Below are 24,893 nucleotides of genomic sequence, written 5' to 3'. Positions count from 1 at the left end.
CAGCTACACCGATTTAACTAATCCGTCTGACGCCCAAAGGTGCGGTGGATCCCCGGCGGTAGGTGCGCTACAAAGAAGCCTGGGAAGGACAAACGACCTCGGCCAAACGATCGGACTGTAGCCTGCTGCTGCTGCTGCTGTTGCTGCCCACAATGATCATAACACTGCGGACTCTCTTCGAACAAGGGGTAAGAAATAGTCTTGTCTGCTTGCTGCGGGAGTCCGTGCTGGGACGTTTATCCATGCCGGCGTACTGCACGCAGCTTGTCTCTGCAGGCCCCCGGGTATCTGCGCAGGGACAAGGATAAATAACAATCATCCAAGGCTGTCAGGTGGGTGCAGGGGAGAATTTAAACTACTCAGCGCTAAGTTAACGTAATTTTATCTAATGTCCTTATTCAGTCACATGCCTTCGCAGAGCATGGCTGCGCTCTTACCTCCGTTGTTGTAGCGTGTAGGAACTGATGGCTGAACTCTAGATGGTACCCTTACTACTATGCTATGGATTTCTGCAGAGCCGATGCATGTCATAGTCCACACATGATCACCACTGTTTAGAATATGGACGGGAAATAAGACGTGTGAGCTGACACAAGAGGCCAAATATTGCCCTGATGACACATGCAAATAATAACAGCCCTCAGTTCATTTATTCAGGTAATCACTGCAGCATCATTCTTTCTGGAAACAGCTACAGACTTTATTATTGGATCCAGTATGGAAACCTCCTACATTATCCTCCCCAAAAACATAGAAATGTCACTGTTATGGAAAGTCAAGTCAATATTTTTTTTTATCTTATAGTAAATTACAATTATACTAACATACAACAAGAGTTAAACTAAGATGAAAAATGACTTTTTGTCTCTTCATAAAGTGATCATGAAATAAACCTGTTTCCTCCTGTATTCACCAACATCAGATCCTACATGATGTAAGAAACCCCTTTAAAAGATAATGGTAACTTTACATCTTGCCTGTTAGTCTGCAAAACACCTGTCAGTTGTGAGGTTTCCATTTTTAAGACTACATTTTTGTTTATTAAAAAAGGGAAGAAAGAAAGAAAGAAAGAAAGAAAGAAAGAAAGAAAGAAAGAAAGAAAGAAAGAAAGAAAGAAATAATTCTTACAGATATCAATGTCAAATGTCTCCATAGATTATTTGGCTTGAAGCTGTGTGACTGTACTTCACCATATGCCCTTTATGTCCTTTCATTTACCTCTGTAAAGGATTTTGCAGCAAGGACAGTTTGTGGGGGAAACAGTGGGCATCAGTTTCCAATGCATTTTGTTTTAGTTACAGGAATACAGTATGTGAATGCATCTTTGACCTGTGTGCTCAGTGACCCACTCACCAAAAGAAAAAAAAAAACATTTTAAGAAATATAAAGCAGGAAAATATGCAGCCTCATCTTTCATTCTCCATTACACCACTACTGGAAATGGTTATTTCAAACATAACTTGTGTAATGCGCTGTTGGACAGAAATATGGCTAATATCTCTATCTGGAGTCTGACTTTATTATCATGCAGTATAAAGTCTATATTTTCAGTGAGGCCAATGTCAGCCCTCTATAATAGATTTACTGCAGGCATAAATAGCATAAAATAACATCTCATGTATCATGTTGGGGACGGAAGTGGGCTAAAACAAGTTAGTGATAGATAGATAGATAGATAGATAGATAGATAGATAGATAGATAGCCGGAAGGAAGGAAGAATGGATGGAGGAGGTGGTGGGTGTGTCTGTGGATGAGTGACGTGCTGGTGGGACGCATGCCCCGTGCGCACTGCGCGTCCCGGCCTGTCAGTAGCAGCCAGATGGAAACGTAGGCAAGTGATTCTGGTGAGGTCATGTATTTTTAAGCCGCACAACGGAATAAATCATCATTCACCGGCGGCATAAACAAATAGTCCGCTGCTCCGGAGCATTTCGCCGCTGATCGGACCTCGGTGATAGATCGATAGATTTCACGACAGGAGGTAAGATGAGCTTTTTCGTACCTCTGCTCCTCAGACGTGCTTATTGTTTGGCCGTGGGGGAGGGTCGTATGTCGCTTATATGTGCATGCTGCTTTACGGACGTGGTTTGTTGTTTAAGGGTGTAGCATTGTAGCTTCACTTACTCACTCAGAATCCAGATTATTTTTTCCACGTCCCTGTGGTGTTTTACGTCCATTATGCAGGCGATCGCGTAAAGATCGAGGCAGCAGCAGCAGCAGCAGCAGCAGCAGCTAGTATGATCACCGACTGCGCACTGTGTTTCACAAACGGGCCCTGTCATATCACGATACGGGGTGTCATTATCACTGCAATAATGTCTTCTTGTGCAGTGTTGCTGCTACGTGTATTATTTATTTATTTATTATTATTATTTTAGCATGCATGGCTTCTTTCTGATGCAGCAGCAGCAGCAGCAAACCGGTCATTTACCTGCTGCCGACAAGACGAGACGAGGGGTCGTGTGGCCAAGGTTAACACGCTGACATCCAATGAACATAAATAACGGGTCGATAGTGGTCCTCTGCTGTTAATCTGTGCCTGTGATGAGAATGTGGCGAGGTCTTTTTCTCTTTCTATGTGTCTTTCTCCGCCCTGCTGACGGTTTTCATTTGTGGATTGGAAAAAAAAGAGGCTGCTTTAGTTTTGTATAAGGTTGATTTTTATATATGAGGTATTTTTTTTTTATCCATAAGGTAGATGATAATAAATATTTGCATGGCCAAGATGTGTCCCTTTTCTCATCCGCCTGTGCCTGATAAATTAAGATGGTATTTCCTATAGGAATAATATTAATATAATTAATATAAATAATAATGTGGGTTTGTTTTATGCTACGTGATGCTACAGACAAGAAAGCTGCAACATATCTTTTAATAATGTGTCAATATGTGATTAAAGAGTCACACAGGTTTCCATGAATGTGTGTTATTTTTAGTATGACATTATTAGTTAACCACCATTGCCAGGATCTGAATTGTCCTTTTAAGTAGGCCCGTGTGCCTTGGAAGCCATTCATTAAATCATTAAGCTGTGGCAGCTTGTTTGGAGAAAACAGAGCATTAGAAGGCAGTGCACTCTAGGAATGACCCTGCTGTGTTTCTGCTTTTGCAGGAAATATACAAAGCACCGAGATGTATAACAGCTCCCTGCCTTCAAATGCATCCATCCACGAGGTCCAGACCTCTCAGGTGCTGCATGAGACGACTGATGTGGTTTGCTGCATTCCTTGTAAATACTGCGGCTGACACCTAACTGCAATCTAATAGTGTGTAATTTATTTCAGAGGAATTTGTTGATGCAGCATGTAGTTGCAAGCATCAATACTCGTTATTTCACAGCAGTACACCACTGTCTGTGATTAAATAGGAAGCGACTAACATCCTGTGGTTCCCTTCCTGCACTGACCTTACCTAGTTATCCTCAAAGATAGCCAATATTACAAAAAACAATGACCTAACAACAGAGCAACAGATAACTTTACATACCACCAACAGAACTGCATGTTAACTGAGATGTTATTCAAGCCATCTTAACTCAGACGAGCGTATTTGTCTTCCTGTCTGAAATATAAAAAGAAACGGCATGTCTATTTTCATGTTGTGAGGGAGGGAGATGTTATGCACGTCTTTGTGACGTCTGTGAAGGAACAGAAGGAGAGCTGACTCATTTTATTCTGGCAATTATATCCCTCATATGGAGTGTGTGTCGGGGAGAGGGAAACGTTGCTTATGTAAGAAGTGAAGAAGCGGAAAGGAAGCCGATGTTTCTCCTTTTTTAGATTTTAACAGGTTTCAATGCAAGATCAAACATGTTTCCTGAACATGTCATGTACACAAATTGGCATCTCTGTGTTGTGTGTTATCTAGGCTCACAGACTCATGGTGCAACTTGACCCACTTAACATGTGCATGTGGAAGACCTGCTTGTAGAACTAGGCTGGAGTCCTGGGCAGGGGTCCAAACTCACAGGAATTATCACTAGGCTTGGTTTTCCAGTGTGACAGAGTCACTCTGAGAGTCATGTTTAATATGATGGAGTAGACCTTCCGTTGGCCTGCTGTTCTGCCACCATTGCTGATGATATCAAATCTTCCATCCTGGAGTGTTTGCTGAGTTGTTGAGATAAGGAACCGCAGTGCTCGCCTCAAGTGTGAAATTCAGCAGTGTCTTTTCTCCTTTACTCTTAATCTGCTTTCTCTGGAGCAGGAATTTTCATTTGACTTTCAAAATTTTGGCTGGTCCTCTCAGCAGCTATTGTACCATTCGTGGTGTAGTCCTGGCACCAAAAGAAATGTAACCGCATGTTTGTTTTTGTCTACACAGAGGACATTTTTGGATGCACAGAGAGCAGTAATTGAAGATTTCACCATGAATAAAAACAAGAGAGAAAGAGAGTTCTACAGCCTAGATGTTGGGGATTCGACGTTCACAGTACTGAAGCGGTACCAGAATCTAAGACCCATTGGCTCAGGAGCACAGGGAATTGTCTGGTGAGTGTTCATCCTCATCCATATTCATTCAACAGCTACTTGGTGAAATATGGGTTACCACAACATTCATGAAAACATTTCATTTAATGTCAAGAAATTACAATAACTCCATAGAAACTGAAATTTGTGTACTACTATTTGCTTTACTAGTTGCTGACAAAGGTGGAGATGTTGACCTATGATGTCTAAAGACTATTATGTTTTATTAAGTTGTGACCATATTCTGACGTGATTCAACGATTTTGTTCCTCAGCTCTGCCTACGACCAAATCCTTGAACGAAATGTGGCCATCAAGAAGCTGAGTCGGCCCTTTCAAAATCAAACCCATGCCAAGAGGGCGTTCAGAGAGCTAGTCCTAATGAAATGTGTCAATCACAAAAATGTGAGTTTGCAAATGGATTCTTTCACATGATGTTAGTGGTGTTTTAGATATTAGAAAAAAAAATTTGTGTGCTTACATGTGATCATTCTGACTCATGTCATATTATACCCACAGATCATTGGCTTATTAAATGTATTTACGCCACAAAAATCATTAGAAGAATTCCAAGATGTGTAAGTAACCAGATGTGAAGTGTGTGTTTAGAGCACTTAGCATATATTGTTCATAAAACTGAATTACTCCTCCTTGTGGGGTTGGTTAAATGCTTCCCGACCGTTTGTGTAAACTGTTTCTGCTCTGACAGATACTTGGTGATGGAGCTGATGGATGCCAACCTGTGCCAGGTCATTCAGATGGAGCTTGACCACGAGAGACTGTCTTATCTGCTCTATCAGATGTTGTGTGGTATCAAACACCTCCATGCTGCCGGCATCATTCACAGAGTAAGGATCGGTTGGCTATGACTACACACACTAATGCCAGGCCAGTGTCCCAAAGAGGAACTGTTAAACCTGCTGTGACACTTGACACTAAAGTGTAAGGGCAAACAGTCAGACGGCGTTCTTGTAGATGCTGAATATAGTCTTTTATACTGCAGTAAAACCCTTGTGAAAATATACTCGAAATATTTTTTTACTTTCTATTAAAAAGTAATTTTTGACAGTATCTAACAGCTTGTCTGATACAGACCTCTGGCCTTTATATCGAATAGGGCAGGTGAATGTATAATTTTCCCATATGGATCAATAGTAAGCAGTAAAATGTATGCATGCACTGTGATTTGCAATTGCACCTCATTAGGAAGGGAGACTACATCAGAAACATGGAGCCAGGTGTGCATCTCATGACAGAAATGATGCCAATAATAATGTTATCACTGGTAATAGCTTAATAATTGCTGGTTACTTAAAAAATGTATTATGCAAAGGTCTTTTAATAAGGAATGTTATATCTTCAACAAAAAATATTCCTCATTAGAATGAAGAACCAGCCAATCTTTAAAAAAAAAAATCAATATTGTAATATGCCACTACTTAATTCATCTGGAAACTTTAAAAATGCTTTTCTTGCTAACAGGCAAAACACCTCAGTAAGCAATTTGTACCTCAGGGAAACCTGACATAGACAAAAGTAATCTTAAGAAAACAGCTGCAGCGTGAGCTGGAACCTGCACACTATCAGCTGGATTTTAGTCATGATGGATAATGTATCATGTGACTTGTACAGACAATACCATGATCACAAAACTAAACACAAAGCTATAAATAAATCATGTTTGAACAATACAGCAGGTTAAGATAAAATGATGTAATGTGTGGTCCATTTTGTCTCAGAATGTTGTGAAAAGATGTTTATGCCACTTATATGTATATGTCACTTCTCTCTTTTACTTAAAGACAGTTAAAGAGAAATCAGTACATTAGCTGCATTAAAGGGTCTTTTTTTTCAACCTGGACCTTATTTTCCATTTTTTGTGTCTGACTAATGGGGACAGCAATTCTTATGAATTTGGTCGAGTATTTGACCAGCAGCTACAACTCAAGCCTGCAACATAATCTGTGTAGGCAATTCCACACAGTCAAAATATGGCTATTAAAAGTACTTGTTTTTGTCACTGAACTGCTCAGTTTGTTATTATAACAGTATGACAACATTATGGAAACAATCCTACAAAGAAATATGTTCTGTACCTTTCTCCTGATCCAGTCTTTAAATCTCTTCTGTGGGTACAGAGTTACGGTAACATCACTAGTCTCCAGAACTTCACAGGCATGTTGCCCGTCTCTGTCCTTCACTTTGTAGTCTTACACACCAGCTCAAATTAATACAGGTGGCCATTGAGTGTAAAAACCCTCATCCACATTGTCAAAATCAGCTAAATATATAGCCATAAAATGAGACATAAATGTATTTACATAACATTAAGCTTTCTTTACTCAGAACATAATAAATTATTCCCTGCTGGAGCATTACTATGCTCACAGTACAGTACCATTGTTGACATCCTGCAACAAGTCAACTCACCTCTCCTTAGATTTCAGAACACAGCGGAGCAAGTGAAAGGAACAGAAAATGTATCATTTCTTATACTTATATTGGATGATTGCACAATTGTCCGTAGATTCAGGCTGCAGCGCTCTCACTCAATACACAACCACATTCAAAACTTGTCCCCATTAGTCACTTTGACACAGAAATATGGAAGTATAAGGTCCAGGTTTGAAAAGTACTGAATAACTTTTTTTTTATGTCCTTGCTTTCCATGGACAAAAATCTAAAAAGTTACATTTTGGTGTGCATTCCTCTAAAGGACCTCAAGCCCAGCAACATAGTTGTCAAGTCAGATTGTACACTGAAGATCTTGGACTTTGGCTTGGCTCGGACGGCTGCCACAGGCCTCCTGATGACACCGTATGTGGTTACACGCTACTACAGAGCACCAGAGGTTATCCTCGGCATGGGCTACCAAGCCAATGGTTAGTGATTATCTATGTGCTGTATCTGCGACCCCAAGTGTAATTCCTTGTTAGTTTTCACTGTATAAAAATGAATTGACATTGACAGTGACACTGTAGATGGATCTATAGTAACCAATGAACAGGGATAAATCTTGCTGTTAACACTGTGTGAAAGCTGCATGCTGTACATAATGCAGATTTTTGTATGAAAATGCTCACTAACTAGCCTTCTCTGTGTAACTAACCTGTTGTTGTGCATTCCTCTCACCTCTTATTGGCTTTGTTTACCGTGTTCCACTTCACTAGTGGACATATGGTCTGTGGGCTGCATTCTGGCAGAAATGGTACGCCATAAAATCCTCTTCCCAGGAAGGGACTGTATCCTTGGGTCTTTTTAAAATGCTTCACACTGTTCATATTAACAGTCTTTAAAGTGTTTGTGCTTCATGCTGTGCAAACTGTCAGAACGTTCCCTGGTCAGTTTTCGCCTTGAATATTAGATTTTGTTCCAGGCCTCGGGGCAGTATAATGTGCCATATTTGAAGCCTTCTGGCAGTTATGGGCTGTAGATTTCCATCAGCATGTCTCTTTTCAGTTTTATCTGCTCAACACTGCATTGCTCTCTCTCATATATCTGGCTGATGCTGCATGTTCTCCATTTTCCATTTCCACATATCATCACACCACTGTCATTGTGTTTGCATTCTTCTCACTGTTGTTGTGTTTTTTTTTTCTCCCTTCACCATTTTGTTTGCATGTCCCACCTCCCTGTCATCTAAACGTCCACCTCCAGTGGATGTATGGTCAGTGGGCTGCATAGTGGCCGAGATGATCAGGGGAAGTGTGTTGTTCCCCGGCACTGATCGTATCCTTCCCCATCATTGATTGATCACTGTGTCATCACTTCATTGTGTGTGAAGAGATCCAACACCATCCTGAGACTTTCCCTCTGTCACTTTGCTATCCATTGTCAAATTTTCCACCCGACAAACATGTACCCGCCATCATTGCTCTGCTGCACCCACTTATTGGAAAAAAAAATCAAACGGTAAAGGGCGGTAGCTGCTGAGAGAGTCTGTGCAATAGTTATGTATTTTCTGAATAGGAAAGTGAGTGAGTGGCTGCATCACTGTAGATCATGTTATCTAGGTGTGGGTGTGTAGACACACAGTAGATCTGTTGGTGTGTGCACCTTAAAGAAAATTAAATGTCACGCTGCCCTAATGGTGTGTTAAAGTGTGTGTGTGTGTCGGATGCAGTAGTGTGTGTGTATCCTCTTCCCTTAACATTTACACTTCAGACATCGACCAGTGGAACAAGGTAATTGAGCAGCTAGGCACTCCATCTCAGGACTTTCTAATGAAGCTGAACCAGTCAGTAAGAACGTACGTAGAAAACAGGCCACGCTATGCTGGATACAGCTTTGAGAAACTCTTCCCAGATGTGCTCTTCCCTGCTGACTCTGACCACAACAAACTGAAAGGTAGTTGGGGTTTTTTTGTGCTTCATTGATCCTGAGCTTAAATCATAAAGATCAAACCACATTTGTAGACTCACCTATTTGTTGTTCCTCACCTCAGCGAGCCAAGCCAGAGACCTCTTATCCAAGATGTTAGTGATTGATGCCTCCAAGCGCATCTCCGTAGATGAGGCCCTGCAGCACCCCTACATTAATGTTTGGTATGACCCGGCCGAAGTGGAAGCGGTAAGTGGATCACCGATCGGACTGCTTGATCTTTAAATGGGTCCCTTGAGATTTTAGTTACATCACTTGAAGTGGAAAGTTGGCATCACTCTTGTACCACCAATGTGCCATTTAAGCCATTTTCTCTTTCGCAGCCCCCTCCGAAGGTCCTAGACAAACAGCTGGATGAGAGGGAGCATACTGTGGAGGAGTGGAAAGGTTAGACAGTACATTAAGATTCTTGACACTACACTCACACTTGTCAGTTTCAGTGTATTATTTACCCTCTGGCTCCTGATGCAACACAACAAGGATTAAACCACGGCACTACGAAGAGGTTTTATTCAGTAAAAGTGAATAACCTGATAGGAATCAGAAGTAGATAACTACAATTTGGTTTTATTTTTGTGCAAATCAGATGTGTTTACAATGAGATAGAAATGGTCAGCTGGTAATCAGATGTGTTTACAATGAGATAGAAATGGTCAGCTGGTCAGATTCGATGATTGCAAAGAAATCCAGTGGCATAGCCAGTGAATGTGTAGACATGCAGTCATTTGGTCACAGACATTGTTTCCCAAGGAGGTCTGTATCTCCACTAGAGTTGCCAGAGGGTGTGTTGCGTGACTTGAAATCTCCTTTTAAAGCCTCCCAGTTAGTGTTTTCCACTGTGGGGAACCTGATTCTGTGGAGCATGCAAGAGTTTAAGATTGTGAGTAAATATCACTTTCAGTTGTGCAGCAGGATGAGCTCATCTTGACCCCCTGCCAGGTGATAATGTCCCCTCACTCATTTTTTGGAAGGGTCACACCGGCATAGCCTGTCAAAATTAGAAACATGACGCTGTTTGGACTGTACAGTATGTAATACGCTCTGACTGTAAAGAAAGTGTATCACACGATACACGCATCAATGATGTCTTTCCTTTCCTAATTAAGCTCCTTGTGTTCTTTCATTTGTAGGGCTAATTTATAAGGAAGTGAGTGAATGGGAGGAGTGGACAAAAAATGGAGTGATAAGAGGCCAACCACCTCCTTTAGGTGAGTAATCATTATAACTTTGGGAGATAATAAGAGGTGGAAAGGATGAATTAGAGTGAGTCAAGGCAATTTTGTTTGCTCGAGGCACATATTTATTTTATTCAGGGGATTAATGTAGACCTGAAAGTGGTCTGACACTTACAGTAGTCTGTATGATTGAATAATGAAAAATGCTAATACTTTTTATCTCATATCAAGAGTAAAGAGAGGTGACATAGCCTGCAGACACAGACTGTGTACTGGTAAAAGTATGCTGCCTAGGAAAATAGAAGATGCACATTTAATCTAGTCTACGCAGTTCAGTCATAACATATAATAATCTGTTCTCCCAGATAATTCTGTTACTTTTTAGTATAAATTTATTTTTGTTGCAATATTGTGAATTTTACACAAAATATTGCAGCTTTACTCTCAAATGGACTTTATTCTGGAAATCTTTTTATTTCTAACTCCTTACTTATATTAAGTTTAAGCACGTGACTCATCAGATAATGGTAGCATCCCGTGTATTTCAATGAAACCTATTCGTTGACGTGTGTTTTTCGCAGCACAGGTGCAGCAGTGATCGACAGCCCCCCTCAGCCCACGTCCTCCTCCTCTTCGGCCAACGATGTCTCGTCCATGTCCACAGAGCCCACTGACCCGAGCAGTGACCCCACCATGACCTCTGAAACAGACAGCAGCTTGGACAGCCACACCTCTCTGGGTGCACTGGCCTGCTGCAGATAACGCACACATACAAACGTACACATTCACACACCTACACACAAAAGCAAACCTTTCCTCATCAGTGTGTGTGATGGGAGAGGGTTTAGGCCAATGGAACTTCTCATGTTAGTTTGTAGAGCTAAGCTTTTAATGTACAGTTTGTTTTTATTTCCCCTACACTGCTGTAAATGACTGTGGTTTGAAATTGTATCATTATTACTGTATTTTTGCTGCAAAGAATCAGAGTATGTTTTGATGTGAATCTGTGATGTATGTTATGAAAGAGAGGGATTCGAGTGTATTTTACACATTGCTGTTTTTTAGCTACCGCTAAACAGTCGAATACCATACTGTTAGCACTGCAATATTATGTTGACTATATTTTTGAATTGTTCATTTGGCATTTTTGTATTATTTTTGGGACAGTTGAATGAATCTACACCAATTCTCTCTTTAACAGTAGACTATAGCACATTTCATCTTGGATCCAATTGCAGATGGATGATTTTATTTTGATATTGTTCCTCATCTTTCTTGTAGAAAGCGTCGCTTGGTTTATCCAAGTTAACTTATTTCTTAGTATTTTGTCACCTCTGATTGTGTGCATCTTGACAAGCAGTCAAATTGTCTATTACCCTGACACTGAATTTCTTTTTTTTACTATAGAATACTGTTAACTGACTGTATTTTAACTTGTTTATTTACATAGATGTCATTTGTAGGTGATGGTCTGTTGGATGAGGAAGAACAGGGTGAATGTAAGTGAATAGAAATGTGAGATAGTGAGGAGCCAATGATTAATGTTAGCGCTGTAACAAGTTAATATAGGCCACTCCAATGGCTAGAATGAGTTCTGTACTTGGGGACTGTCACCAGAGACTAAGTCTAAATTAGTCACTTTACCCTTTTGGCCGGTTCTTTCAGACATTATTCACAGCTGTCTGATATTTAAGATATTTCATTTAAGTGTCCTTACTCAGTTAAATGATTTTCGGTCCTCTCCGTGGCAGACGCCCCTCTCTTCTGTGGTGCGTCTTTCTGAGTTCTACCTCACATATGCACACACACTCAAACACATTTTTGAAGCATACAGTATGTATATCATGGCACACATCATTTGAAAGAAATGAGAACAAAAGATCTTTTTTTTTTCTGTATTTGTGTTATTTATTTATTTATTTAATTTATTTCAAGCTAGGAGGCGTCTATTTTATGTAATGTACATTTCATTCGGAAGTACTGTTTATATGCATTTTGTTTCATTTTTTTTGTTTTCTGTGCAATATAATTCATAGATTAGTATAGTCAGTGATTGATCTGTACATTTTATTGTAGATGTATGTATGTTTTCTGAGAGTCAGGAAACAGGCATTTGCTACCTGCCATGATAACCTTTTGGATGTATTTGATGGCTCAAATTCCCAACCTGTCCCTTTTGCCCCTTTCATGGTTGGGCACTCTAGGCAGTTACCCCTAGCATCAGCTCTCAGAATGCACTTTGGGGATTGTGACGCATGTCCTGACCCCTTCTGGGCCACATCTCAACTAGACTGTTGTGGCTCCCTCTTTGTGTGGTTTTCCTCTCCTTCATTTCCTCAAAAATAGAAAAGATAGAATAGACTACGCATGAGTTTTCTCTGAGCAAATCTGGTTTTAGTGCAGGTACATTTAGAGGAAAGAAAGGAAAGCCATTCAGCACTACTGGGATGATGCTGCAGTCTTCTGATGGTTTGGCCAAACACTGACAGCAAAGAGTTAACCTGTTGTGGTGTGTTTTGGTAAGGCCAGTTGTGTGAATTTTAAGATCTGAAATTGCCTCACTAACAGACTAATTATATACACCAGAAATGGAAACTGTCTACTTTTAACTCCAGCAAATAAAGAAGTTGAATTTTAATGTCTCACATTGTTGTTTCTTTTACTGTCAAAGTTAACATTTCTGTCAAGAGTTCTCGAGGGAAATGAACAGGGTGTGTATGGGAAGGCTAAACCTTGCATGTAAGGCTTTTTCTGCTCTCTAACAGAGGAATTTAATCAATAAATAATTAGCTATGTGACCTATGGTGTATAATAGTCAGGGATTTTGTGGAATGGTTAAATGAGAGCTGCTTGGTCCAGAAGAGTTCTTGTTTGGCACCGGCACTGGTCAGTGTAGGCACAAGACGGCTGTACTAAAGAGGACACGATGGCAAGTAGTACTGCACTAGAGGTATTTGGTCTTCAAAGCTTTGGGGCTGGCTGATCTTTCCAGTAATCAAGCTCCTCCTCCTCTGCTGGACCAGATGAAGGCAGGTTGGCTTTGTCTAGTTGGTCCGTGTAGCCCCCGTGGTCAGATCTCCAAGGGTTTTGAAGAACTCCTCCATCTCTTGCTGGAGGAGAATGTTTCGGTTCTCTGCGTCTTGATGAGCCCGCTCTGAGTTCCTGAGTCGGATCTCTAGCATGTGAAACTTTTTCTTCTCCTGGTCAAGTTCCTCCTCAAGGCAGTTTACCTGGGACTGGTACTTAGCACAGGACTCCTCCAACCTCAAGGAAAACAGAAAGATGTTACAAATAACACATCATGCTGATTTTAATTTGTTATTTGACAGGAAATGGCAAGTGACTCATTCTTACTTGCGAATGCAGGTTTCATAACTCGTCCTCTGTTTCTTCAGCTCCTGCTTGAGCTCAGTCAGCATGTTGGTAAGACCCTCATTTGTTCCTGCGAGATCATCCTCAGTACCACTTGCACTGTTGTCCAGAGTATTTGTACTGTCCCTCACCTCTGTGGATCTCTCTTGACCCTGCCCTAATTTTACTGCCTTATTGCTTCCCTCTGGCTCGGCCAATGAGATCTCGAAGGATGTCCAGATGGAGGTGTCAGCAGGCAGGCTTAGACTGGACGGGGCAACGTTGTCATAGGCAGACAGTCTGTGGGATTGGAGGAGGGCTCTGTGTGAGAGGGATGTTTGAGGGGAGTCTTCATCAGAGTCTCTATGTGAGTCCTTGAGTGAAAGAGTGGTCTCTTTAAGGGAGAGGGTTGAGTCCTTCAGAGACAAAGTAGAGTCTTTAAGTCTTTCACCTGATGAGGTTGTGCGCCTGTGAGCTCGGAGGGATGACAGGCCATTCATCAGCCAATTGCTCCCAGCAGCTGCTGACACATCTCCTGCTGACCCCCCGATTTTCCCCCTTGGCCCCCCAGATGCGGCATTGCCCTTGAAGGAGCACCTCCAGGAAGGCAGGGCTTTAGATTGTTTACTGGGGCTAATGGCTACTTCACTTCCACCTTTCTCTTCTGCTTTGCCATCTGCTTTTTCCTCTGTCCTGCTCTCGTCCTTCCCTTCAATCTGAACATCCTCACCTTTTTCCAGCGTTGTTATGGGGCTTGGTGCTGTTGGCTTACTGACTGCAGAAGGGGTGGAGGGTTGGGGTTTCTCTTTCGGGGTTTTCAAGTCTGTGCCTGAGGAGGGTGGAGGGTCAGTGTTTTCTTGTGAGAGCCATTCCACTTTGCACCGTTGGATAGTATTCTGCTGTTGCTGTGGAGGAATCTTGATCTCAGTTTCCGGCTCCTCCCGTTGGTAAAGTCCAGCGTGTTCACTGATCAACACAGTCATCAGATGCTGCACCTGTGAGCTTCCTGTTTTTGAGTACACACATTAGTATACACCTGCTTGAAATGTGTCCTAGTATTGTGCATATTGGAAAGCAATTTTAATATATTTTTACCAACCCTCCATCATTGTGACTGGATCTTCCACTCTGGGCCGAAGGATATTGGGCCCAAACACAGTGGCCAGATTCTGAACACTCATCTTATTCTCATTGGAGTAAGACTGAACTTCATCCAGAAACCTGAGCAAACAAAAAGCAGAACCTATTTCTACATATGTTTAATCATCAGTGTTGAGTCCTCTGCTTCAAACTATTAGGAACCAATCATTCTTTTTTATTCTGTAGAATTCGAGCTGATGAAAAGGAAGACTGAGTCATGACTCTTGCTGGAGTGTGGGCTCAGCTGACGTAGATGATATAGATGAAGAAGGCACAGAGGATATATAATTAAACACACTCAGAGTCAATCAATGTGATGTCACTTCCCATGATGACAAGGGTGTGGGTGTAATGAATCTTATTTCTCTTGTATGACAAGGTGTCAAATCCTCAATCGTCAAAGAGTGAATGGGAAATAGCAGCAACAATAAAACCCATTAGAGTCACATCAGTGTGTTTAACAGCTACTGATTTATACAGGAGAGAACAAGACATTGGTTACTCACTTGCAGATGTATTTAAGGAGGTTGTAGTTGACCTGAGGAAGGGATTTAACCTGTTTGCCTAGCTCTAGGATACCCTTGAAAAAAAGACATGTTTACTGTAAAAGCAGGAATTTGCAAACGTGTTAAGGAGAAAAGAAATGTTAAGGAGACAATAATTACCGTTGCTTTATCCTTGGTAAGAAGCTGAGCACAAGAGAGAAACTGTGTGTATTTGGAGAATGGGATTATAGGCTCTGGAAGCTCCCGTATGTACAGCTTTAGCAGGGATGCCACTGTGTGGACGTCTGTGGTACTGTAAGAGAGTGGACATAAAGAATACTATCCAGCATAAATTATAGCTTGGCATGCTGCTATAGAAAAAAATGCCCCCTTCCGGTGCATCACCTGTCAAACACTGGCTTCTCGCCACGGTCAAATGCATCCTGCAGCTCTCGAACATGATTGGTCTGTCCAGGGGCCCTGAAAAGGCCCTCCTCCTCAAGCCCATGTTCACGTATGAAACACACACACTGTTCAACCAGCACAGGGACCAGTCGCTGAGGGCCACATTGGGCCTCGTATAACATTGTCTCCTCTAGGTGCTGCCCAAAGACACCTACAGCCACACAACACAACAGATGAACACAAATCAGGTCATTAATAGCACAGAAGGTTTTCTTACAGTATGTGTGTTTAAGTCCCTTTTTAAAATAATTGATTACTTAAGTTACTTACAGTAACTACAATAAACAGTACTATATGTAGACATTTGTGTGTATGTGTATGCTTATGTTTAAGAATATCACCTCCTCCGAATGGAGCCCATATGACTCGACGTATGGCCCTGACCCATTCCTCCATGTCGCTCTGAGAGTTGGCCATCAGCAGGAATGATTCATGGCTTATTCCTGTTCGATCCTTTTCTCCAGTTCCCCCTGAAAACACAACCGTATTTCATTACCTTATCACTAACATCTCTGAACCACTGCGCTTCAAATATGCAGAATCATGCAGAGAACAGATACAGCTTTTGCAAATGACTTTGCTTATCACATAAGCTGTATCGTCTATAAAACCGGGGCTAACACCAACATAAAATAACAGTATTTTCAATAACCTTATTAGCTCCAGCACCCCTGTAAAGTACAAAGATACAGCCAGGCAGCTCTGCCTCCTCTTCCTCTGGCTGTACGCAGCTTGATACCACCCAGTTTGACATTTTAGTTTGACATTTTAGTGTATTTTAGTTTTAGTTCCTTAATGTAACTTTGTAATCGCGTGAGAGGTACAGTAGAAGCACTGCTCAGTTACAAATCAAAACAGCTATTCATAGCTGAAATGTTCTTACATTTTATACTGATGAAAACCATTTTATAAAAACAATCTATAAGACAGATTTTTGTGAGTTGATTTGGGGTTGCACATCACTTGGTGAGTAGGCTTTATAAGTCCTGCACTGTGGTGCATGGTGTGTTGTGTGTAAGAGAAATGACCCAGAAATAGTAGTATTCCCTGTGGACACCAGCAACTGCACCGTGCCTTTCATGCAGTGTCTTTCTGTCGCGGGGCTTTACCTCTATCTTTTCACTAACAAAATTTCTCTAGAAAGCGACACTGGATGCCACCTCATGTTGAAAGACCACACTAGTGTATTTGCATGTTTTCACCCCTTTGACTACGAATCGCACATAATTTGCATGACTGCCAACAGTTTTCCCAGGGACATCATAGATTTTTAAGGGTGTTTTTCTTCATTTTTAGGCAGCCATTCATTTGTATTGGCATTGCAGATAACTAATAATTTATTAGTACCAGTAATCAGTGGCTGAATGTGAGGTGGGAAAAAGAAGAAATAGGTTAGGACATCATTGCATGTATTAATCAACAATTATGAACAGTTTAGTTGAATTAAAAAAAATAGTAACCATAGATCAATATCAAATTACAATATTGCACTTCTGCAATAAATTTACAGTTCGCTAACTGAAGAATCAATTGACTCAGTTAGCCCTCTGTCAGTGTTCATTAATAGTAAATGAGTTTAAATGTGTGTTCCACTGGAATGGTCCTTTAAGTGGAGCTGTGCACAAACACAGAAAGGCCACATACATAATTAAAGCCACTATGATGCAGTGTGTTCCTTTTACCACCATGCAGTCCTGCAGTAGCTGTTAAATGTGCTGACATTAATGTAATTCTAAACACAGGTAATGTGTGAATATGTGCTCACTGTATGGGAGTGTGCGCAAAGATCACCAGAAACTGAGGCGGTGCAGCAGAACAGAGACTGACGTGCTAGTGTTGTCAGACAAAATATCACACTTGTTTCTGTGCACAGTGAAAGAACTGTCGCTTTATTCTTGCAATACTGTGTGTTTATCTTGGGTCGCTTCTGGAAACTATACACCAAGACCTTGTCAGTCCTGCCAAAACTGAAAGCCAGAGAGAGACAGAAAGATATACAATACATTTTAATAGTTTAATCTGCTTTCAAAAGTATTTAGTATAAGGGTTACAGTATTTGTACAATACATCCTCCTCTTTGATAATCAAATCTGATAAAAATGTACTTACTACAATCATAAACCGAAACCTCCACCTCAGGATAAATTGTCAGGGTATTACTCAACCTGCTGCAGTAATGGCCCATGGTGAACCTGTATCGCCAGTGGTAAACAGGGGCTACAGCTGAACAGTGGCTGCCTTTAAGAGGAATGAATTGCTTGCAAGTGAATCTATGATGATATGAACCGAGATGCCATTCCTTCAGAGCCAAACAGAGGCACTGCCATCTTTCTTTCTCTCTTTCTTACTTTGTTTTGACCGAGCAGCCCCTCTGATCTATGTGCTGCACATACTGTCCACTGTTCTGACCGTAATCATGCCAACCCCACGCTGTCAAGAGCAGAAATGAATGAAGTCCTTGTTTAACAATCCGACTCATGGCTGTGGCAATCACATCTATTCTGCTGTTCTACATATTTCATGCATGTGTTACAGACTGTGACTCATATGCAGCTATGATTTACTTCTGTTCGAGTCTGGGTCGACAAGGTTTATACAGAGATTATGACCTGCTCTATGTACAGTATAATAAATCACAGAGAGATATTTTCTGTAATTTATAACAAACCATCAGGCTCATTCTCTCATGCTTGTTGTGTATGGACTGAGGTTACACAGTTTGGGATTTTATCACCTACCAAGCACCAAAAACTCATGGGTGGCAAGTATAGCGAGATGTGGTACTATTAGCACTGAGTTCAGCTTTGATCTTTATGTCTTTTTCTGCAAAAAACATTTAAAATTCTTGGTGTTGGTGTAAAATTATGTTAGACATGCTTGATCATGCATTTTTAAACAGAAATGTAATGGCTTAGCCCACAGGTTTTTCTTTCTGGCACTCAGTACTAAACAGATGGTTCAGCATCACTTACTCAAGAGGCTCAACAAGACTTACTCATGTACTCACTTCCACACATCCGACTTGTCACTGTGCCAACTCACCTGGAACAATTTCAAAAGGGTGGCGACCAGGCTCATCCTGATTGGCAGGTAGCTCATTGACCTGACTGCCCTGAAGAGGAATACAACCCTGTAGGAGAAAGGAGAGTAAGGCACGAGACGGACAGATACACAGATAGAAGGACAGAGTGACTGACAGACAGACAGGCATGAGGAAAACATCAGTATCAATGGTATTCAAGGGCCAAACAAGAAATCAATTAGTGATTCTGGACCTGGATGTGTAGTGCATGTTAAACATTATAGGGTTCTGAGTACACTGGACTCTGGGCATCCATCCAACAGAGGGAAGTAATGATGATGGAGGGAGGGATGACTCAGGGAAACATCTTTTCATCTATTTATCCCTCTGGTGCTTCCTGATGTACTTGCATTTCTAATCTTTCCAGCATAGAGGAGGTCAAAGGTCACTTACTAAGTGCTAACAGCAGAACCACAGGGCAGCTAGTTACCACATTATCAGTGTGTGTGTCAGGGCAATAACAACTCACTCTGGCTGTAATGGAGAATGTGGGATATCTTAATGGAGGATGATTTTTAAGTGAAAGATGTATTTATCCAGCTATAGTTTGACACCAAATATATAAAATTGAGAGAATGTAGCTTTAAAAATCGTGGTCACATAATACAGAAAAGTGCTATATCTTACCCAAAGGCTCCAAAATGTATTTTGTGGTCTCAATAAGCAATTTTTAGTGTTAAAGAACATACAGTGGATCGACCCTGAGGGAATCAGATAAACTCATGGAGCTTATATCAGGTATTGAAGCAGAATGAAACCAAAGCGGCGCAGCCTCCCAAGGCAACAGGTAATATCAGGTACCTGTCTTGTCTCATTTTATAAGCATCACCTGTGCCTTGGTTTCATCCTGGTCCTTGTAGAAATACAAAGCTTCAGTCCTCAGGACAAACCAACGCAGCTGCCAGTTTTTCATGATACTCCGCTGTCTCTTCAGCCAGCCTGCCTTCAGTGCTTTCTCCTGATCCAGAGGAGAGCATGGCCTGGAGACCCGAGACAACTCTCCAAGCACCATGCTCTTGGACCGTGCTGCATGGACACACACATAAAGTGAGCTTACTGGATTAATAGCATCAGAATCACAGTGAGTCAGAGAGATCAAGAAACAGAGTTACATCAGCACAGAGGATACATTCTTTTTTTGTTTTGCTGTTATTCTAAGAAATTCAGCGAGAGACGATCCTGAATCATTCACAGAAATCTCCCATAGGTACAGCTAAGCCCACAGGATTGACCATGCCTCCATGTTTCCACCAAGCCGTGGTCTCCATTTTACAGCAAACACATCCAAGATAAAATCCATTGATTTATACTTTTACATTTTATTATATGGTTGTTATAATTGTTTTTAATGTCACTTCTTTGCATAGAGGAATTCTGCTTTAGATCAGGTTGCACTTTAACTATCAACATGGATTTTATATCAGCATAGGTATACCAAAGGTATAGAGCAAAAACAGCTACAGTAGCGTGATGGGAGAGAGGAGAGAGAAATCAATGGCGTTTTTTTCTTCCTGTTAATTGCATCTTGCTTTCTGCTGAGGACAGCAGGGAAGGCATCTGCAAGGGTCTGACTGAATTCTCTCTCCAGTTTCCTCCCTCCCTCTCTCTCTCTCTCTCTCTTGCTTATCAGCTCTCTGTCTGGACTGCTCATTTTATTTCTCTCCTTTCTGGATGCCCTTCATTTGCAGACTCATGATTGCTGGGAAGGGAGTGTAGAGATGAGGCCACGTGAAGCAATCATTAACAAAACTGTATGCTGACAGCAGAAGCAGGCAGAACAGGATCTAAAAATACGACTGACATAGCTGCGTCTTGTACTGCTTTTTTTTTTCTTTTTCTTTTTTAAAAATGTGGAAATCACAGGGAGGAACTGTCTACTGTGAATGAAAATTATAGTGTACAAGGATGTCTTATGTTATATGAAATGATATACACATCCACTTAAGTACTTTTATGTTACTAATGATGAATGATGATAATACAGGAAAATGGCCCCTTTGAGTGTTAAACTACTTATGTTGAGTTATTTTTACATATGCATTAATATGTAAGCAGCATATCATAGTTAGTGGAGGTGGAACTAATTTAATGTCAAATCTTAATCTGTAGAAAAACTAGTAATTATATCTGTATAATAAAAGTAAGTATGAGTTATTTCCCTTTGAACTGTAGCGTATAGTAAACTATGTAAGTGTACTGAGAATATGTAAGTACAGTTTGTCAAATCTGTACTTAACCTGAGTTGTTACATTACTCATTATGTTTGAAAATGGCCCAGTCAGTCATTATATCATAATTACATTTGTTACTAATGATGCTTTGCTGCATCATTTCGATGTGTGTTGATGTGAGCAACAGCACATAAACTGCATCTTGCTGTGAAATCTAGAGCCAGTGATCAGTTTGTCTGTTCTGAATTACTGTAGAAACATAGTGGACTTACTGAAGAGGACCTTCTCCCTTTGTAGATATAAAGGCCTAATTATAAAGTAATGATTGTAATTTTCAGGTGATTATAAACTAATGGAAACATGCGTATAGATATGACCTTTAAGATCATGATACCTTTCATATATACAATCTTATTCTGTTAAGTAACTGTGAGATGGAGTAAAAAGTACAGTGACGTACAGAAGTGACGTAAGAATGTCTACAGCAGCGTAGAATGGAAATACTCAACTCAATTATGTTTACAGTACTAAGGTACATATTGTATTTACACACACATATTAATGGTCTTACTAATATATAAATTAAACTATAACAATATTTTGTAATTATTATTAATAGTATCAAAACTTTTGGTTTTAAGGTCTCATTAATGAAAATTTGAGGCAATAATAAAATGCTATGTCTCAAAAAGGATCACATCCTGTTGATTAAAACCCTTCATTATTTATTCAAATGTCCACATACTGAAAATGATTCAGCCACACAGATAATCGAGAGAAGCCTCCAACAACACCAGTAACATCTTCCCATGTAACTACTTAACAGCTTTAGGATTCTGGTCTTATATCCAAGCTTCTGAGTGCAGATCCAGCTCTGTGATGCTGTATGAATCTGCCCTGAATGATGCTGCATTAAAGGGTCAGAGGAGAGCAGAGCTGGAAATCTAATCAAAGGAGAATACCATTACAGCAAATGAGAGATGGCAAGCGCACAAAACGTGGCAAGCAAACTGAAGTGGCTGCTGCACTCTCCAACTGTGTTCGTGAAGGAGAAAGGAGAGGCACTTCTCTTTCCCATCATCTTTTATAGTCTTATTTTTACAGCTGGTTTAGAATAAGACAATGACTGCCAGGGGAGAATTGAAGCAACAACCATGCCTGAACACACACAGAAAATAAGTGATCTTAAGGCTTCTGCGAACCAATATTCTGCTCCGTTAAGTCCATTTTCATACAAAAATGTGATATTAATTCAAGGCGATGACAGATCCCCACAGAATCTTTTACTATCTCCTGTCATAGTGAAAATGCCTCTGGGGATATTCTTGAAAAAAACAATGGTAGTGCATTTCCTTGAGACAAGTTGGCAACTGGCACAACTCCCCAGGCGACCTGAAACAGTGTGTGTCGGTTGTCTGTAGCAACCACCTGCTATGAAGAGCACAGCAAGTATCTATATTCTGCATCGTGCTAATCTCGGTGCCAGGAGTTGTTCTTGTGATTTACAGCTTCCTTATTCATCTTCACACAGTCATGTGAGAGGCATGAATATATGGTGTCCCCACTTCAGCGGTCACAATTGGATTTTACCCCGCGTTAGAGGAACTATGTTTGACAGTCAGCTGTTGTGATTTACAGGAGTAGAGAGCCCTGCATTCCTCTCTCCTCTGATCTATCTGTTGCCGACCGAATACTAACCCAATAAACCCTGAATAAAATAAGAGATGTGGTCATGCGCTCAGGTGTGAACATGTCAGGATGCAGACCACTGTTGGAGGATTTTCCATCCAGCAGCCATGTTTACTACAACCCACAGTATCTCCATCAGGATCAAAATCTTCTAGGAATGAGGACAGCATAATCAAGAGACACAAGGGATTACATCACCTTATAGTAGAGCCTGTTAACTCTCATTAAGCCTTGGACACAGAAGATAAATACCTCAACACTTCAAACCATGCAGGAAAACTCAGGTCATTGCTGATTACAATAGTCATTGGGATGCAGGATGACACTGGTGTGCAGATTCTGTGCTAACGTGGCACTGTTACACCTTTCTGATGTCATAATCAATGAAAGCACTGACAACAGTATTGATGGTACATTATTACAAAGACAGCAGGACAGATGGAGCTCTGCAGAGGCAGAGAGAGAGAGAGAGAGGGAAAGAAGGAGGTGGACTGCAGAGAGGACAGAAAGAAGCATGGAGGGAAAAAAAAGAGATGGAGCGCAAAGGAGTGATGGAGAAAGGGGAGTAGGAGGGACTGTGCTTACCCCGGCGTGCCTGTTTTATCTTGGGGCTCAGCATGGTTACCGTTGCTGTGCTGCTCCCTCTCACAGAGACATGACTGCATCCCTCTGTTCACACACTATTCCTCAAACACACACACATACTCAGTGCCTCTCACTGCTGCCTCGCCCTGTTACTCCTCATCCTCTACCAGCATCTCTCTCTCTCTCTCTCTCTCTCTCTCTCTCTCTCTCTCTCTTTCCCTCCCTGGCTCACTGTCTTGCACTTGGACAATGTCTGGTTTCACACACACACACACACACACACATACACACGCTGATAAGCACTTAACCACACACTCTCCTCTTCCTCCCCTCCTCTTCCTTTCGTCTCACTCCCCCCTGTCTGTCCCACCGGCCGGGCGTGCTGTTGTTCTTACATACCTCGAGCCCTGCCCACTCTCTCTCTCTCTCTCTCTCTCTCTCTCTCTCTCTCTCTCCCTGCTTTGCTCTCTGTCTCTCTACCTTCTGCTGCACACTCTCAGTATCAATTTCTCACCGTCTATAAATATGTCTGGCTGTGTGTCCTCTGTCTTGTCACCCATTTCTTTAAATCGGCTCCCTCACACAGTTCCTCCAGCTGTTTGCTGGATCTAAAGTACAACCTCAGATCAATACATTTGATTTAACTGACACCATTTTTTACCATTTAATGAAGTGGTCAAGTCATTGTATTGTCTTTACCTATAAACCATAACAGACGTGTGACAAATCTGAGCAAATGTCTGTTTAAAACTGACGAAACTCCACTGTAAGACATTTAGTATCCTGACTTGTTCAGGCTAGGATTCATAGACTGGGGGGAAACGCCACACTACTCAGTCACTCAGCAATCTGTAAGGTGAAAGCCACAGCACTCAAGGGTGTGATGTTCTTGTTCCTATTCTGCCTGGTAGGATTGTAGTGGATGTTATAAAGCAGATAAATGCTGCCGTTTGAGAGGCTGGATGGGACTAAAATGCAGCCCAGAGACAGCTGACTGAGGTTTCTCATAAGATGAAAATACTCAGCTCACACATAACAATCATTCACAAATGGTTAAAACTCTACACTGCCTTGATGATGGCTTTATAAAGGGGTTGCAGTACTTGCATACTTTCATAAAAACAGCTCAAACCCTGACAGATAGAGAAGGGCTCATACAGATACATATAAGACAGAAATTGTGTGGACCCAGATATACGTATATTAAAAGTAGAGCTTAACTTTACATGAGATTTGAGACAGCCAGAAAGTTGTATCATAAAAAACATAACAAACATCATAAAAGCAAACAAAAAAAGAGAACGCTTTACCTGCCAATTCCTTTTGTTTGTCACTGGTGAGAGATTTCCTGAATGGTTTCATGGTTACGAACTCGTCTACACAGTGTATACTTCTGCGCTGGGGCCATTTCTAGAACCACAACACACACACACACACACACACACACACAGACCCTCAGAGTCTAAACAATGGCAAGACTGAGATCTCAGTCCTCTACTTAATTGAAATAAATCAAATGACATTCACATACCCAAAGAGAAGTGACTACTATAGCTACCATCTTTACCACGCATATGACGTGTGCCTGAAGAATGCTGATGTGAACAGACTCTGATAGAAGGAAGGAAATAAACAGTCATGCGAGTATTACTTGCCATGTCATCTCCGATGGGCAGACCAGACGACTCTCAGCCTGGAGCCAAAGTCTCCGTGCTGCACAAGAAAGCATCATATAGTCCCAAGAAGCTGCAGTGATAGAAAGTGATTTCCAGAGAAGTAAAACACAGCTGCAGTGGCCTTCTGCCCTCCTCTTCTTTTTCAGTCTGTCGCTCACTAAAGGAAGTGAGTTTCCCTGATGGAGAAGTGAAAACTGCTGACTTCTGTGTAAACAATATTATAGA

General features: G+C 41.2%; 2 protein-coding genes across 8 annotated transcripts; one reads left to right on the top strand and one right to left on the bottom strand.

Annotated features, from left to right (window-relative positions):
* The first annotated feature begins 110 nt into the window (after window positions 1-110).
* On the top strand, window positions 111-12,662 carry mapk8a (mitogen-activated protein kinase 8a). 5 transcript variants are annotated; one of them, XM_019254313.2, is made up of 12 exons: window positions 111-188; window positions 4,325-4,491; window positions 4,745-4,874; window positions 4,989-5,047; window positions 5,179-5,317; window positions 7,186-7,351; window positions 7,640-7,711; window positions 8,634-8,816; window positions 8,914-9,038; window positions 9,173-9,236; window positions 9,980-10,057; window positions 10,611-12,662. In XM_019254313.2, the coding sequence occupies exons 1-12, from the start codon at window positions 153-155 to the stop codon at window positions 10,784-10,786; spliced, it is 1,395 nt and encodes a 464-aa protein (XP_019109858.1). In that variant the 5' UTR covers window positions 111-152; the 3' UTR covers window positions 10,787-12,662. The 5 variants fall into 5 exon arrangements, with proteins under 5 accessions (XP_019109858.1, XP_010735860.1, XP_019109857.1 ...); XM_010737558.3 differs by lacking the exon at window positions 111-188 and adding an exon at window positions 1,741-1,982; XM_019254312.2 differs by lacking the exons at window positions 111-188; window positions 7,640-7,711 and adding exons at window positions 3,119-3,190; window positions 8,127-8,198.
* Window positions 11,914-24,835, bottom strand: arhgap22a (Rho GTPase activating protein 22a). 3 transcript variants are annotated; one of them, XM_027277206.1, is made up of 12 exons: window positions 24,524-24,594; window positions 24,303-24,402; window positions 22,993-23,087; window positions 19,377-19,573; window positions 18,508-18,595; window positions 15,807-15,935; window positions 15,406-15,616; window positions 15,181-15,313; window positions 15,022-15,095; window positions 14,475-14,596; window positions 13,379-14,381; window positions 11,914-13,288 (listed from the first exon to the last, which is right to left on the bottom strand). In XM_027277206.1, the coding sequence occupies exons 3-12, from the start codon at window positions 23,024-23,026 to the stop codon at window positions 13,069-13,071; spliced, it is 2,211 nt and encodes a 736-aa protein (XP_027133007.1). In that variant the 5' UTR covers window positions 23,027-23,087; window positions 24,303-24,402; window positions 24,524-24,594; the 3' UTR covers window positions 11,914-13,068. The 3 variants fall into 3 exon arrangements, with proteins under 3 accessions (XP_027133007.1, XP_019109854.2, XP_019109853.2); XM_019254309.2 differs by lacking the exons at window positions 22,993-23,087; window positions 24,524-24,594 and adding an exon at window positions 24,648-24,835; XM_019254308.2 differs by lacking the exon at window positions 22,993-23,087 and having other exon boundaries at window positions 24,524-24,588.
* Between the last annotated feature and the right edge of the window lie 58 nt (window positions 24,836-24,893).

The sequence above is a fragment of the Larimichthys crocea genome, chromosome III, assembly GCF_000972845.2.
Source record: "Larimichthys crocea isolate SSNF chromosome III, L_crocea_2.0, whole genome shotgun sequence".
Classification (NCBI taxonomy): domain Eukaryota; kingdom Metazoa; phylum Chordata; class Actinopteri; family Sciaenidae; genus Larimichthys; species Larimichthys crocea.
Note: the sequence above shows the minus strand (reverse complement) of the source record. Positions and strands in the feature narration are given on the sequence as shown.